Below are 12,799 nucleotides of genomic sequence, written 5' to 3'. Positions count from 1 at the left end.
TTCTTAGAAGGCAATCTCCTATTGTGATGACCACAGCTTGATCTCTTTCCTTTATTCATCAAAGTGAGTGGTAGTCAAGTAAAATATTTTTGTTTGCATAGACAAAATGCAATGAAAGCACAGTAAAATCACATTTTATGTTGAAACTGTAAATATATTAAGTGTTCTAGTTAACTGAGGAAATTGATGTTCTAGAAAATGATGCGGTCCAAAGAGCAGGAATGCTGTAGTTGGACATTAAAATAGAATGTAAACGATCCATATACACTTTACTACTGTCAGCAGTTACATTTACAAACTTCCACAACAACGAGTGCCAAGTGTGCATGAAACAATGTTCCCCCATTCCCCTCTAGATTCACCCATGACTGTTTGTTGCTTTCTTTCTGTATTATTTTACACAAACACTACCTTTTAACTGTAGAGGTGTAACCTATAGTCTTCTTTTTTACGCATTGGATCAGCTCTGTTCTCTGTGATTTGCAATTCTGCCCATTGTGCCAAAAAGCAAAACATGATTGATGGGGGAAAAGATGACTGATGTCTTGGGGACAGCCTCTAAATGTTAACTTTATTAACAAATCACGTGAGAAGAGGGAAGAAGGAGCAGTAAAACCATATATTGTATTTTTTTCGCTTTGCTTTTACTTTTTCTCACTTGATTTGTGAACCAAATGTCTGGAAAATGCGCCTGTCAGTCTATTGCAGAATATATACATTTTTGCGCCCTTTTGTTTTTTCTGGTTCGCTTTACAGTATACTTTTATGTTAACGAAAGTTGGATGAGAAGAACCACTATGTAGCCGAAAATCTGCCATCCCAAAAAAAAAAAAAAAAACAATTTCAGACAACATTTTGCCGAAATAATAGTTTTGTTTTTTTCATGCACACGTCTAATATTCAGCAACACTTAAAGTAGTAACCAATTTTTTGTCTGTCATATCGTATGATCTGTATGTTTCCCTCCATGACCGCTTATTCTTTCTGCAGCCGAGTATCTGGATAGTAACTCAAAATATACTCTGACCTATCCAATTTAACCTGATTGTCATAACACTCGTATTCATAAATTCTTTATGTAATTCACTCTTCTCATATCTCCATATTAACTTAACCTTGGCCTTCTACATGTATGTACATTTCACTTCTCATGATGACCAGCTGAATCAAGGTTAACCAAGGTTAATTTTCACTGGCTCACTGAGCTTGTCTATGGTTGTCTCTGTTCTACATAGGGCAAAATGTCTAATCAGAGTAAAATATTGTGAGGGTTGAATTATTGAAGAGCTGTAAAACATTGTTTTTTTGCAAAGCTCAGCTATTTCAATTTACGATTGTACCATTTTAATATACATCAAGTGGCTTTGCGGGAGCTAAAATTAATATTGTTCTAGAAAACCTTGAACATTTTAAAGAGCCTGTATTCACTATATATCTATGTTTGAAAGTCTGTTAGCCACCCTACAGATTGCTTTGCAATATCGTAAGTTCTGTTTTTCCTATAGCTGTCTGGGATTTATAGCCAGCCTTTGAACGATCAAGCCATGAATAAGTAATAGTTTAGAGGCTGCCTTTAAACTTATACATAAGTAAAAGCAGCCACGGATGTATTTTTTTTTTGCCTATAATGATTTCTGCGCAGTTACATTTGTTAAAATATTTATGAATATTATATTTATGAAACGGGGTTTGCTGGACACAGTAGAGGCGGCCAGCTTTCTTGAGCTTTGATTTGAAAAATGTGTTTTTTGTTTCAGCTGGTTTTAGGAGAAGTTTTCGGCTCAGCAGGAAAGACAGAAAAACAAATAAATTTATGTATGAATGTAAGAAGAGCGACCAATACGATATGGCAGATGTTCCGACCTATGAAGAGGTGGCATTGTATCAACGGCCGTCTAATGAGAAGTACAGACTGATAGTCTTGGTTGGTGAGTTTAGATCTTTGTAAAATACATGCTTGATTCAAACTGCTCGCAACCGTTTTGAAGTCCGTTGCACAGAACGTGCTATGATGTCAAATATTTTGTTGCCGCATCTGCTAATAATTTTACAGTGTTTTTCAATTTCATACTTGGGTATTTAACGTTGAAGCTCTCCAGCCTTGGGTGTTAAGGGGAAAAAAGCCAATATAATGTCACATCGTAGCTTGGAAACTATTGACTAAACCACAAATAACAAAACTTCAACTGATAAGCAGTAATTCTATCTGAACCTTATAGATTCTGCTTAAAATATGATTAGGTGTTGAAATGTAATCTTCGAATAATAGAAGCATAGACTTTTTTTTGCTAGTGTTTGTTATCTTTAACAAGTCGTTCTTTTTCTGGGGTTGAGTCTGAACTGTAGGGAGCCCTAGTCCCATGCAGTAATCTCTTCAATAGTATGCAGATGGAAATAAGCAAATTCAGAGTGGAAGGATTGAAACTTCGTTCTCTGTTTCAAATGCAGATCTTTTATAATTGGGCAAATCTGGGGAGGGGGGGAATAAAAGTTTGTAGGAGCTGGAGATTACAATGATTTGTTTAACTACCCGTGCAAGACAGAGAACTTGATGATGACTCAAACTAAACTATGACTTGGACGAACAGGGCATTTTTTATGCTTATCAATTAGGCAATCAGACATTGTTCAACTTTTCCAGTACTGCAATCACATTACTGTGCTATTCAATTAACGATGAAGAGCAGCACCTTCCATTGCACATAGGATTTTGACTAGAATACTATAATTTCTGGGTGGATAAAATAGGAAAATGTTATGTGGGATTTTTTTTATACATCTGGAAAGAAAATATTATGTACTAATAATAAATACACACTCTGAAAGAAAACTTTTATTACTAAAAGGGAATTCAAGAATGCTTGGGGTAGGAAATGAGATCAAATATTAAGTCTAGGCTTTTGTTATATTGAGAATGGTTAGACCAGGCGAAACAATAGGCTTTAATCTGCCTTCAAATGTTTTGTTTTAATACAAAAAGCTGCAAATTTAGCGTCACATATTCTGAATGTATTACATTAAAAAATATACTCTTTCCATTGCACAGTTCTTTGGACAGTGATAGTTATGGTGGGGTTGTATAGTGGGACTGCATCTGCTGGGGGAATCAGATGTGTAGGCAACCGCCACCCCCTTTTTCTTGGCAACGGAGAAGAATTTGATGGCCTCCCCCAGTACTTATCTCTGCTTTTATATTTAGGGACTGCACATGCGTCAGTGGAGCTTTGAGGAGTTTTTACCCACTTTTTAAATATTCCAAATAAAATCAGAAAGATGAAGCTAAACAAAAAAATTCTGGTGTCAAAATGTTCATGCGCCAAAATCCTTCACTACCATTGTCTCCACTACCCTTGGTAATACTATCCTAACAACCTACTGTTCTACTCTTACATTTTGTGTCACTATACCCCACTCCCTCTAGCATGTAACCTCATTGAGCACGGCCCTTAATCCGTCTGTTCCTGTGCATCCAACTTGTCTGGTTACAAATACGTGTCTGTTAGTCCACCCATTGTACAGCGCTACGGATCTTGTTATCGCTTTATAAATAATAAGTATATAGATTGGGACATTGTTTTATTAATGCCCTTTTTATCTGAAATTATGAAAATTCCAGCAGACATTTATGTATATCCACAGTACATCTCACATGGTACGATTTTGCATTATGCATTTGAGTTTTTTGCTGGGATAGCGGGCAATTAAATCTCTGTTGCAACTGTGTATTTTAAAAAGTAATGTTAACAGAATAAGGTAACTGGTGCAGTTAAATGAGACCGCGTTTGACACACAATTCTTCCTTATACAGTAGTAAAGAACATGTCATTCTCACAACAACTATGGAAGGTTCTCTTTCTTTGACTCTCTGAGTTATGTCAAGGAAAACCCCAGCTGTTGTGAAATTAAAGGCTGAATCTGCGTGAGTCATACCAGCAGGGACCTCTACTTTGTTACCCCCCCCCCCCCCCCCCCCCAGGTTATGGTATGTTAGTGCAAGAGAAGAAGAAAAAAAACACATCACATTGTTGTCCCATTGATGAAAGTCTTATGAATTGAGGCAGGGAAAGCACAATTGGATCTTTAGTCACCTAACAAATTAAATACCTGGCAAGTGTTGTCACATGTCAGGAACAACAAGTATAATAAAAGTTATCACATGAGCTGCCTAATTTAATAGGTGATGCTGAGCATGCAATCAATACCAATGCCAAAAGATAATGTATCGCACAGAACAGATTTCCTTTTGGAATTAAATGTTTTTTTTGTTTTTTTTAATGGTTTTAATTACAATCGTGTCTGCTAGGCACAAAATAATTATGAACATTGTATTTTTTTTAATTGAATGCATTTATAGATGTATACTTTTAAAAAAAAAAAAAGCTCATCCTGTGTTTAGTCTGACTGAATTAGACTTGTTCTCTTAAATGCCAAAACAATACCACTGTTCATATGTTAAAATGTTGAAGGGACACTGTCATCTGAAATAACCTATTCGTCATCATGTAGCACTTCAAAAACCACAAAAAAACTGTTTTCTAGTTCATTTGTGAGAGTTGTTTTAGTTTCTGCGAGTTTTGCTCTTTTCTTTTTAAAATGTGAACTAAACACTAGAGAATACAACAAAAAAACAAACAAAAAAGTTTTCCTGTTTCCTCCACAGTAGAAAAAAAGGAGATACTCCGTATTTCCCAGCTCATGATTGATTACTGGCATCATATGCTCTCTGCAGTTTTTTTTAATCAGTAGTTTTGTTAATTGTAATGCAACTCCAAGATGGCCTCATCCACACCAGAAAGCTGTCAGACTTGAAGTGGTAATTACAGCTCAGTTTATTATAGCTTTTAGCGGATGTCGGGGACATTGTTTTAAACTTTTTATTTGGGGCCATTTTAAATACCGGATGTGAGCATTTGTATTCATTTAACCTCTGACATGTCAAAACTCATAAGGGAATATGGCCATCAGCATCTTTTCTAATCAGATATTTAAACACAGGCTGGCTGCGCTTATACGGACAGTTGCCTTAGAGCAGGAAGGAAATTCTTGAGTAGAGTAGTGCTGAGTAGCCAGTTGGGGAGTACGATACAGTCATTCTTGTAAGACAGGCGCTACTAAAAATGTAAGCACATGACATCAGGTCAGGGTAACGAGCAAAGAGAACACCAAGGTGTGGATTGTGATAAAGTAAAATAAATACATTTATTGAATTTATAGATAAAGTAAATTCTGTGGCAGAAAACAACAATACGGTTGGATCCAGCAGTGGAGCACATGTTGGTAGTGGCACTGGTGGTGCAGAATCATTAACCACTGTGAAAACTACGTTGGTTCTAAAGTGTCAAAGTTGAACAGGACACCTAACCATGAACCAGCAGGTCCTGGCACAAGTATTCAGGAAGATGCAGCACTTATTCTAAGATTGGACTTTCTAACAGTTATCTGGGGCTATTGTGACTCTGTGAGTGTACGGGTCTCTAGTGGAAGAAAATAATTAGTAGATTCATGTGATGATACAAAGCCAATACCATATATTTGACGAAAAGGTGCTAGACACATGAGTTTTACTCATAAACAATTCGGAAAGAAAAACAGTGTTTTTTTGTGCCCATTTACAATCACCAACAATTTGCTGAAAGCTCCAGAGATCAAACCCTTCTCAGTCATCATTCTGAAGTTGTCAAGCCCTACCTGAATAAATTAATTGGAAGTAACAACTGGGAAAACAAACAAAGGAATATAACCAGGGCCTTGCCACAAGTTTCTTCATTATATTTTGGCTCAATTAAGTCTGTTTTGTTTTGTCTTCCCTAAAGACTTAGAGGCATCGTACAAGTACATTGCATCATTTGGATTTACAGATTTTAATGGAGTCCTATTAATGAAGAGTTAGAGCTCCAGGAATCTGTAAATATTATCCCAGAATACTGTTAGAGCCAGGAAATTGGATGCTTTCTGTGGATTCAAAGGCTTAACTTTATGTTCCTATCACAGAGATCAGTGTTTTATGGTGTAGTTCTCGCACATGACCAATTTTCTTAGCTTCCAGCTTCCAAATAACCTACCTATCTAACAAAGAACAGTTACAGAAGTTCATCAAAGTTGGACGAATAAAACCTGGAATTGACATTTCTACACATTCCATGAATAAACAAAATAGCATTTGATATTATAAGCTAAATTACATGGTGTGTGCATGTGTAGGAGTTGAAACAGTCAGGTTTCCAGCTTCTGATGGAAAAAAAAGGGTCATCCACAAGTCAGCTTAATGGGAAACAATAAATTTAAGTACAGGTTTCTTCTGTAAGGCAAATCATTCAGTAACATGTGTCTGTATACCTGCCGAAGTGTGTATGCACGGTTTTCTTAAAGACTGAAAGTAGTATTGCTTTATTCCCTTAGAAAGTAGTATTGCTTTATTCCCTCGAGAACACAAATTGAGTTCCACCGTAATTTCGCCAAGCAAAATGGCCGGCGCGATTTAATCGCTTAAAAGGGGCCGGTCGGGTGCTGCTGCCCTTTATGAGCACGACCGTTCCCCTGTAGTATCGGCGGGCTGGGAGGAAGTGACAGCACTTCGTCCCAACTTCACAGAGTAGCTGCCGCGCAGTAAGGAGTCTGGAGACGGAGTCTGGAGACGGCAGCCCAGAGAGGGAGCAGCATGCATGGCAGAGGAGAGGCTGGAGTGAGCATACAGCATCTCACTCCCATTAGCCTCGGCCAACATCATCTGGACCACATGGTGAGTTTACAGGAGGATGGCTCTGATGTATGTCAGATTGTGTGTGAATGTGGCAGTGTGTATCAGTGTGTTTTCATGTGCCAATGTGTATATGTGTGTGTCAAGGTGTGTATGTGTGCCAGTGTGTGTATCTGTCGGTGCCAGTATGTGTTACTGTGTGTATCGGAGTATGTGTGTGTATGTATCACTGTGTGTATCGGAGTATGTTGTGTCAAGGTGTGTGTATGTGTCACTGTGTGCATCTGCGTGAGTGTATGTGCAAGTATCTGTATCTGAGTGTGTGTATATGTATGTCAAGGTGTGTGTATATGTTTGTATGTGCCATTGTGTGTATCTGTGGGTCAAGGTTTGTGTATGTGACAGTATGTGTATCTGTGTGTCAAGGTGTGTGTACCTCTGCACGCAAATGCAAACGTTACATATTATTATTATTTTATTATTTATATAGCGCCAGCAAATTCCGTAGAGCAGACACAAGCACACCCCTGTATCAAAACGCTAACATTATATACAATCACCAACTGTACACAGAAAAGCACACCTGCTCCTAAGTACTACTATCTGTTTACTATCTGCGCTATGGCGGCAAAATAAATTTGGGGTTCCACATTGTTGGCGCATTATGTCAAAGGGATCCATGGGAAAAATTAATTGGGAACACCTGCTGTAAAGTATGCAATAGATAAGCCTCAAGCTCATGCAAAGGATATTCAGAACAATGGCAAAGCTGAAAGGGCAGTGATGTAATTTTACATCTATACATTCTGGAAACGTCAGTCAGTATTTTAACAATTTGTTGAAGGTAAAAACTACAATTAAAGCCCCAAGAAAAAAAATTGAAATAGATGTCTCTGTTTGTTAAAGGGATACTCCAGGCACCCAGACCACTTCTGCCCATTGGAGTGGTCTGGGTGCCAACTCCCACTACCCTTAACCCTGCAAGTGTAATAATTGCAGTTTTCATAAACTGCAATATTTACCTTGCAGGGTTAGTTCCTCCTCTAGTGGCTGTCCATCAGACAGCCACTAGAGGGCACTTCCGTGTTCATAGAAAACGAAAAGTGTTTTAAAACTACGCTGGGCGTCATCACGCTATGTGAGGACCTCCAGCGTCGCTGAAATCCCCATAGGAAAGCATTGTATAATGCTTTCCTATGGTGGTGGCCTAATGCGCATGCGCATTAGGTCTCCCACGCCGAAGGCCGAGCATGCGCATTAGGTCTCCCTCGCCAGCTGACGTCGGCGGGGGAGGAGTGAGGACGGAGCCTGACCCAGCGCCGAGGGACATCGGCGCTGGAATCCGGTAAGTCACTGAAGGGGTATTAACCTTCAGCAGCTTGTGTTGGGGGGTGGGAGGGAGAGGGGCACTAGAGGGTCCTGGAGAATCCCTGTTTATACTAGCAAGTGAAAAGCCGATATGTAAATATGGGAGAAAGATCTCATTGTGTTTTGAAACAGGATCAGAATGCCTGGTCCCTGACAAGCCTCCTCCTCTACGACCAGTCCTCTACCTCCTACATCCTTTCCAACCTATCGTTCCTGAAAGTTTTTTGTAATTGTCCTATTTATAGTTGGATCCCCCTCTCATAATATTGTAAAGCGCTACAGAATCTGTTGGCGCTATATAAATGGCAATAATAATAATAATCACACTACCCTGCCAACAGCTGCATGCAAGAAATCCCTGACTGTTAGAATATTGATTACTGCAAAACAAGTGCTGCCTCTGTTCTGGTAAAAAAAAAAAAAGACATACCCCCTCCTTTAACAGTGTGGTTTGATAAGATGAAGTACATCCGACGACTGGAGGAACTGACATTTGCGGCACAGTGTCGCTCTCAAACTTATATGGACGCACTGGCGGACGGTTGTTTACCAACTAGAGATTTATGGACATCAGGCGGGAGTCCAGGGGGGAGTGAGGGGAGTGCATGTGGGGAGGGAGGTCTCGAGTCGCCGGTCTAGGCTGCGCAGGGGCCAAAGCTCTATTCCAATATGCTGCTTGCTGCCTTTCTGCGTATCGTTCAAGCATCCCATACTGGAGCGGGTTCATGCCATGCACTGTGGGGAGGGCGCTGGGGAGTACTAATACCAGTTAATGGCTTAATGATTATCACTGTGTGTAATAGAGATGTACAGGTTCAAGCGGCCTATCTAACTTTATCTTGTCCCCTGTGCGATCATACTCCAACCCGCGGTTCCGCAGCTGAGTCTGAGCTGTTATGACCTTTTATTTGTAATTTTTATTTGTAATTCTTTGCATTGTCTATGGTATGTATGCCATGTTCTTTGACGCACTGTCTCAGATTGTCACCTTTAAGCTTACATTGGTAAATTCCTAAATGGCCCTGCGTGGCTATATTGAAAACAAATCGAAGAAAAAAGAGAAAAGGAAAGACAACTGTACTAATTGCGGACCTTTGTGTTCTACTTTCCTGGCTTATTCCTGCTGTTGTTGATTGTCAATAAAACTTTTTTTTACAAAAAAAGTTGGAATTCCTTTTTGAAGAGGTTTTATATATATTGTGAATAAATGTGGGCACATTTGTAGAGCTGTAAATGTTTAGTGAATGTAAAGTTAAGTCTTAAATAACATTAGTTCCTTTTTATGTTTGTTACAAACTAATAGTTTTGTACAGTACTGATGGTTAAGGTTTTCGCACGTACGAGTGAAAACCTATTAAAGCAATATTGTTTCCAAGAATTAAGAAATTGGAAACATGAAATGTAATGCATGGTGTCATCTGAATAAAAAAACACATTTACCCTGCTTATAGCTTCTTTAAATATTGACTGTGATTATACCAGATTTGCTGATAGATTCTCTCTAACCATGATTACTTAGTTGGAAGTCGGGGAGGTATTGTCTGTAGAATATTTATCAAAAAGGAACTGTAGACAGATTTTATGAGCACTTCATACATTTTCCTTCAGGCTTCATCATCCGTGAAGGAAAACATCCACAGTGTCAATGATGTCTGTCCGGGTCTACTTCCAACTTTGGGCAAACGGTTCATTTAATCTGCTACTTTTCAACGAGATTGCTCCTGGTGAGCAACCTTTTCACAGTCTTGTGTTCCTTTGAATTTCATACATTAAATAGTATTCAGTAGTTAAGGGACTCGGTATTAATATTCAACAGAATGCAGTTCTAATTCTTATTAAATTTTTTTGCTTATTCTTAGATTCATTGACAGTCGAAATCGGATTACCAATTAGCCGACCAAGGCAGCCACCTAGGGCCAAGACTTGGCTCTGACACTGAGCAGACTTCGCTCTAGCCAGCAGGGAGATCAAAAGATTTCTCTGCACATCCTTACTACACTCACTCAACTTCATTGACCACAAAGGAAAGTAAAGTGGGTAGTGCAAAACATATGCACACAACACTCTGCTGAAATCAGACTCCCCAACGCACACACTAAGTAAAGCCACCATACACAAAACTCAGCCTGCACATATGGACACACACTCACCTCCCCCCCCCCCCCATACAGCTCTCCGCATCCTTGTCCAATACACGACACTTAGAAATTACATACACACTCACAAACACAATGCTAAGTCAACACTCACAAAAATACAGCCCATGACATAGGAAGGGGCTCCAATCTGCTACTCTGCCTAGGGCCTTCGGCAACCGTACAGGGAGTGCAGAATTATTAGGCAAATTAGTATTTTGACCACATCATCCTCTTTATGCATGTTGTCTTACTCCAAGCTGTATAGGCTCGAAAGCCTACTACCAATTAAGCATATTAGGTGATGTGCATCTCTGTAATGAGAAGGGGTGTGGTCTAATGACATCAACACCCTATATCAAGTGTGCATAATTATTAGGCAACTTCCTTTCCTTTGGCAAAATGGGTCAAAAGAAGGACTTGACAGGCTCAGAAAAGTCAGAAATAGTGAGATATCTTGCAGAGGGATGCAGCACTCTTAAAATTGCAAAGCTTCTGAAGCGTGATCATCGAACAATCAAGCGTTTCATTCAAAATAGTCAACAGGGTCGCAAGAAGAGTGTGTAAAAACCAAGGCGCAAAATAACTGCCCATGAACTGAGAAAAGTCAAGCGTGCAGCTGCCAAGATGCCACTTGCCACCAGTTTGGCCATAATTCAGAGCTGCAACATCACTGGAGTGCCCAAAAGCACAAGGTGTGCAATACTCAGAGACATGGCCAAGGTAAGAGAGGCTGAAAGACGACCACCACTAAACAAGACACACAAGCTGAAACGTCAAGACTGTGCCAAGAAATATCTCAAGACTGATTTTTCTAAGGTTTTATGGACTGATGAAATGAGAGTGAGTCTTGATGGGCCAGATGGATGGATTGGTAAAGGGCAGAGAGCTCCAGTCCGTCTCAGACGCCAGCAAGGTGGAGGTGGAGTACTGGTTTGGGCTGGTATCATCAAAGATGAGCTTGTGGGGCGTTTTCGGGTTGAGGATGGAGTCACGCTCAACTCCCAGTCCTACTGCCAGTTTCTGGAAGACACCTTCTTCAAGCAGTGGTACAGGAAGAAGTCTGCATCCTTCAAGAAAAACATGATTTTCATGCAGGACAATGCTCCATCACACGCGTCCAAGTACTCCACAGCGTGGCTGGCAAGAAAGGGTATAAAAGAAGAAAATCTAATGACATGGCCTCCTTGTTCACCTAATCTGAACCCCATTGAGAACCTGTGGTCCATCATCAAATGTGAGATTTACAAGGAGGGAAAACAGTACACCTCTCTGAACAGTGTCTGGGAGGCTGTGGTTGCTGCTGCACGCAATGTTGATGGTGAACAGATCAAAACACTGACAGAATCCATGGATGGCAGGCTTTTGAGTGTCCTTGCAAAGAAAGGTGGCTATATTGGTCACTGATTTGTTTTTGTTATGTTTTTGAATGTCAGAAATGTATATTTGTGAATGTTGAGATGTTATATTGGTTTCACTGGTAAAAATAAATAATTAAAATGGGTATATATTTGTTTTTTGTTAAGTTGCCTAATAATTATGCACAGTAATAGTCACCTGCACCCACAGATATCCCCCTAAAATAGCTATAACTAAAAACAAACTAAAAACTACTTCCAAAAATATTCAGCTTTGATATTAATGAGTTTTTTGGGTTCATTGAGAACATGGTTGTTGTTCAATAATAAAATTAATCCTCAAAAATACAACTTGCCTAATAATTCTGCACTCCCTGTATATGCAAACCTACTAACATTGGACCAGTTGGAATCGAGACAGTGGAGGGCCTTTCAAGGGGGCATCCACAATGACACAAATGGTAACACTCAGAAAGTAGGCCAGTCCTGCCCATTAGTGGAGGCAGGCTATTGGTCTATCTATTCAGGGACCATAATTGTTTGATAGCAATTCCCACAGGAGAGAGAAGCAATAAGCCATCTTAGAAGTAACACAGAGAGGGCACAGCAGCAACTCCTGGCTCATGCCAAATGTAAATGTATATTATCTATTTCTCTTCCCCCGATAGACCTAGTGACTGCCTGTGCTGATTAAGCAAATGGATTTACTCAAATATATAATGTATAATTAATATATATAAAGCCAGTGGGTGACAAGGGGAGAGCACTATGCTGTCTGTCACAAATAGTTTTAATGACAACTACCTCACATCTTCTTTAAAGTGCTCAGTCACTCTACAGCCGAGACCTGAGACACTCATGTTGTGGCTAGTTGAAAAGTTGTGAAGCTTCAAATTGCAGGACTGGGGCTGTGACTCTGAGGACTGATCTGATTCTGATTTCAATCTGTTTTAATCTGTAATGATTGTTAATTCTGTTTAGCATATCAACTACGTCTGGGCCCCATATTATCAATGCAGATAAATTACATTGTCCGCTGTAAAGGTAAAAAAAAAAAAAGTCTTTCAGTATCCTGCTGCTTTAACCCTGTGTACATTGTGTGCTGAGAGCTAATAGTGAGTCAGTAGTAGCTGACATGATTGGAGTATATTAATATCTTAATGCTTTAACTATGTGCACACTGTGCTGAGAGCTTCGGAGTAGCTGACATGTTTCATACCAGCAGCAATATTTAATAGAAA

The 12,799-nt window shown here is 39.5% G+C and overlaps 1 protein-coding gene across 2 annotated transcripts in view; it reads left to right on the top strand.

Moving 5' to 3' along the window:
* The window catches only part of MPP7 (MAGUK p55 scaffold protein 7), a 305,267-nt gene that overhangs the window by 249,187 nt on the left and 43,281 nt on the right, over positions 1-12,799 (top strand). For both annotated transcript variants that reach the window (XM_063452598.1, XM_063452599.1), the window contains exon 13: positions 1,758-1,928. In XM_063452598.1, the coding sequence (XP_063308668.1) occupies positions 1,758-1,928 (171 nt within the window). The remainder of the gene's footprint in view (positions 1-1,757; positions 1,929-12,799) is intronic.

Source organism: Pelobates fuscus, chromosome 4, assembly GCF_036172605.1.
Source record: "Pelobates fuscus isolate aPelFus1 chromosome 4, aPelFus1.pri, whole genome shotgun sequence".
Lineage (NCBI taxonomy): Eukaryota > Metazoa > Chordata > Amphibia > Anura > Pelobatidae > Pelobates > Pelobates fuscus.
The sequence above is the reverse complement of the archived record's forward strand: the minus strand, read 5'-3'. Positions and strand labels throughout refer to the sequence as shown.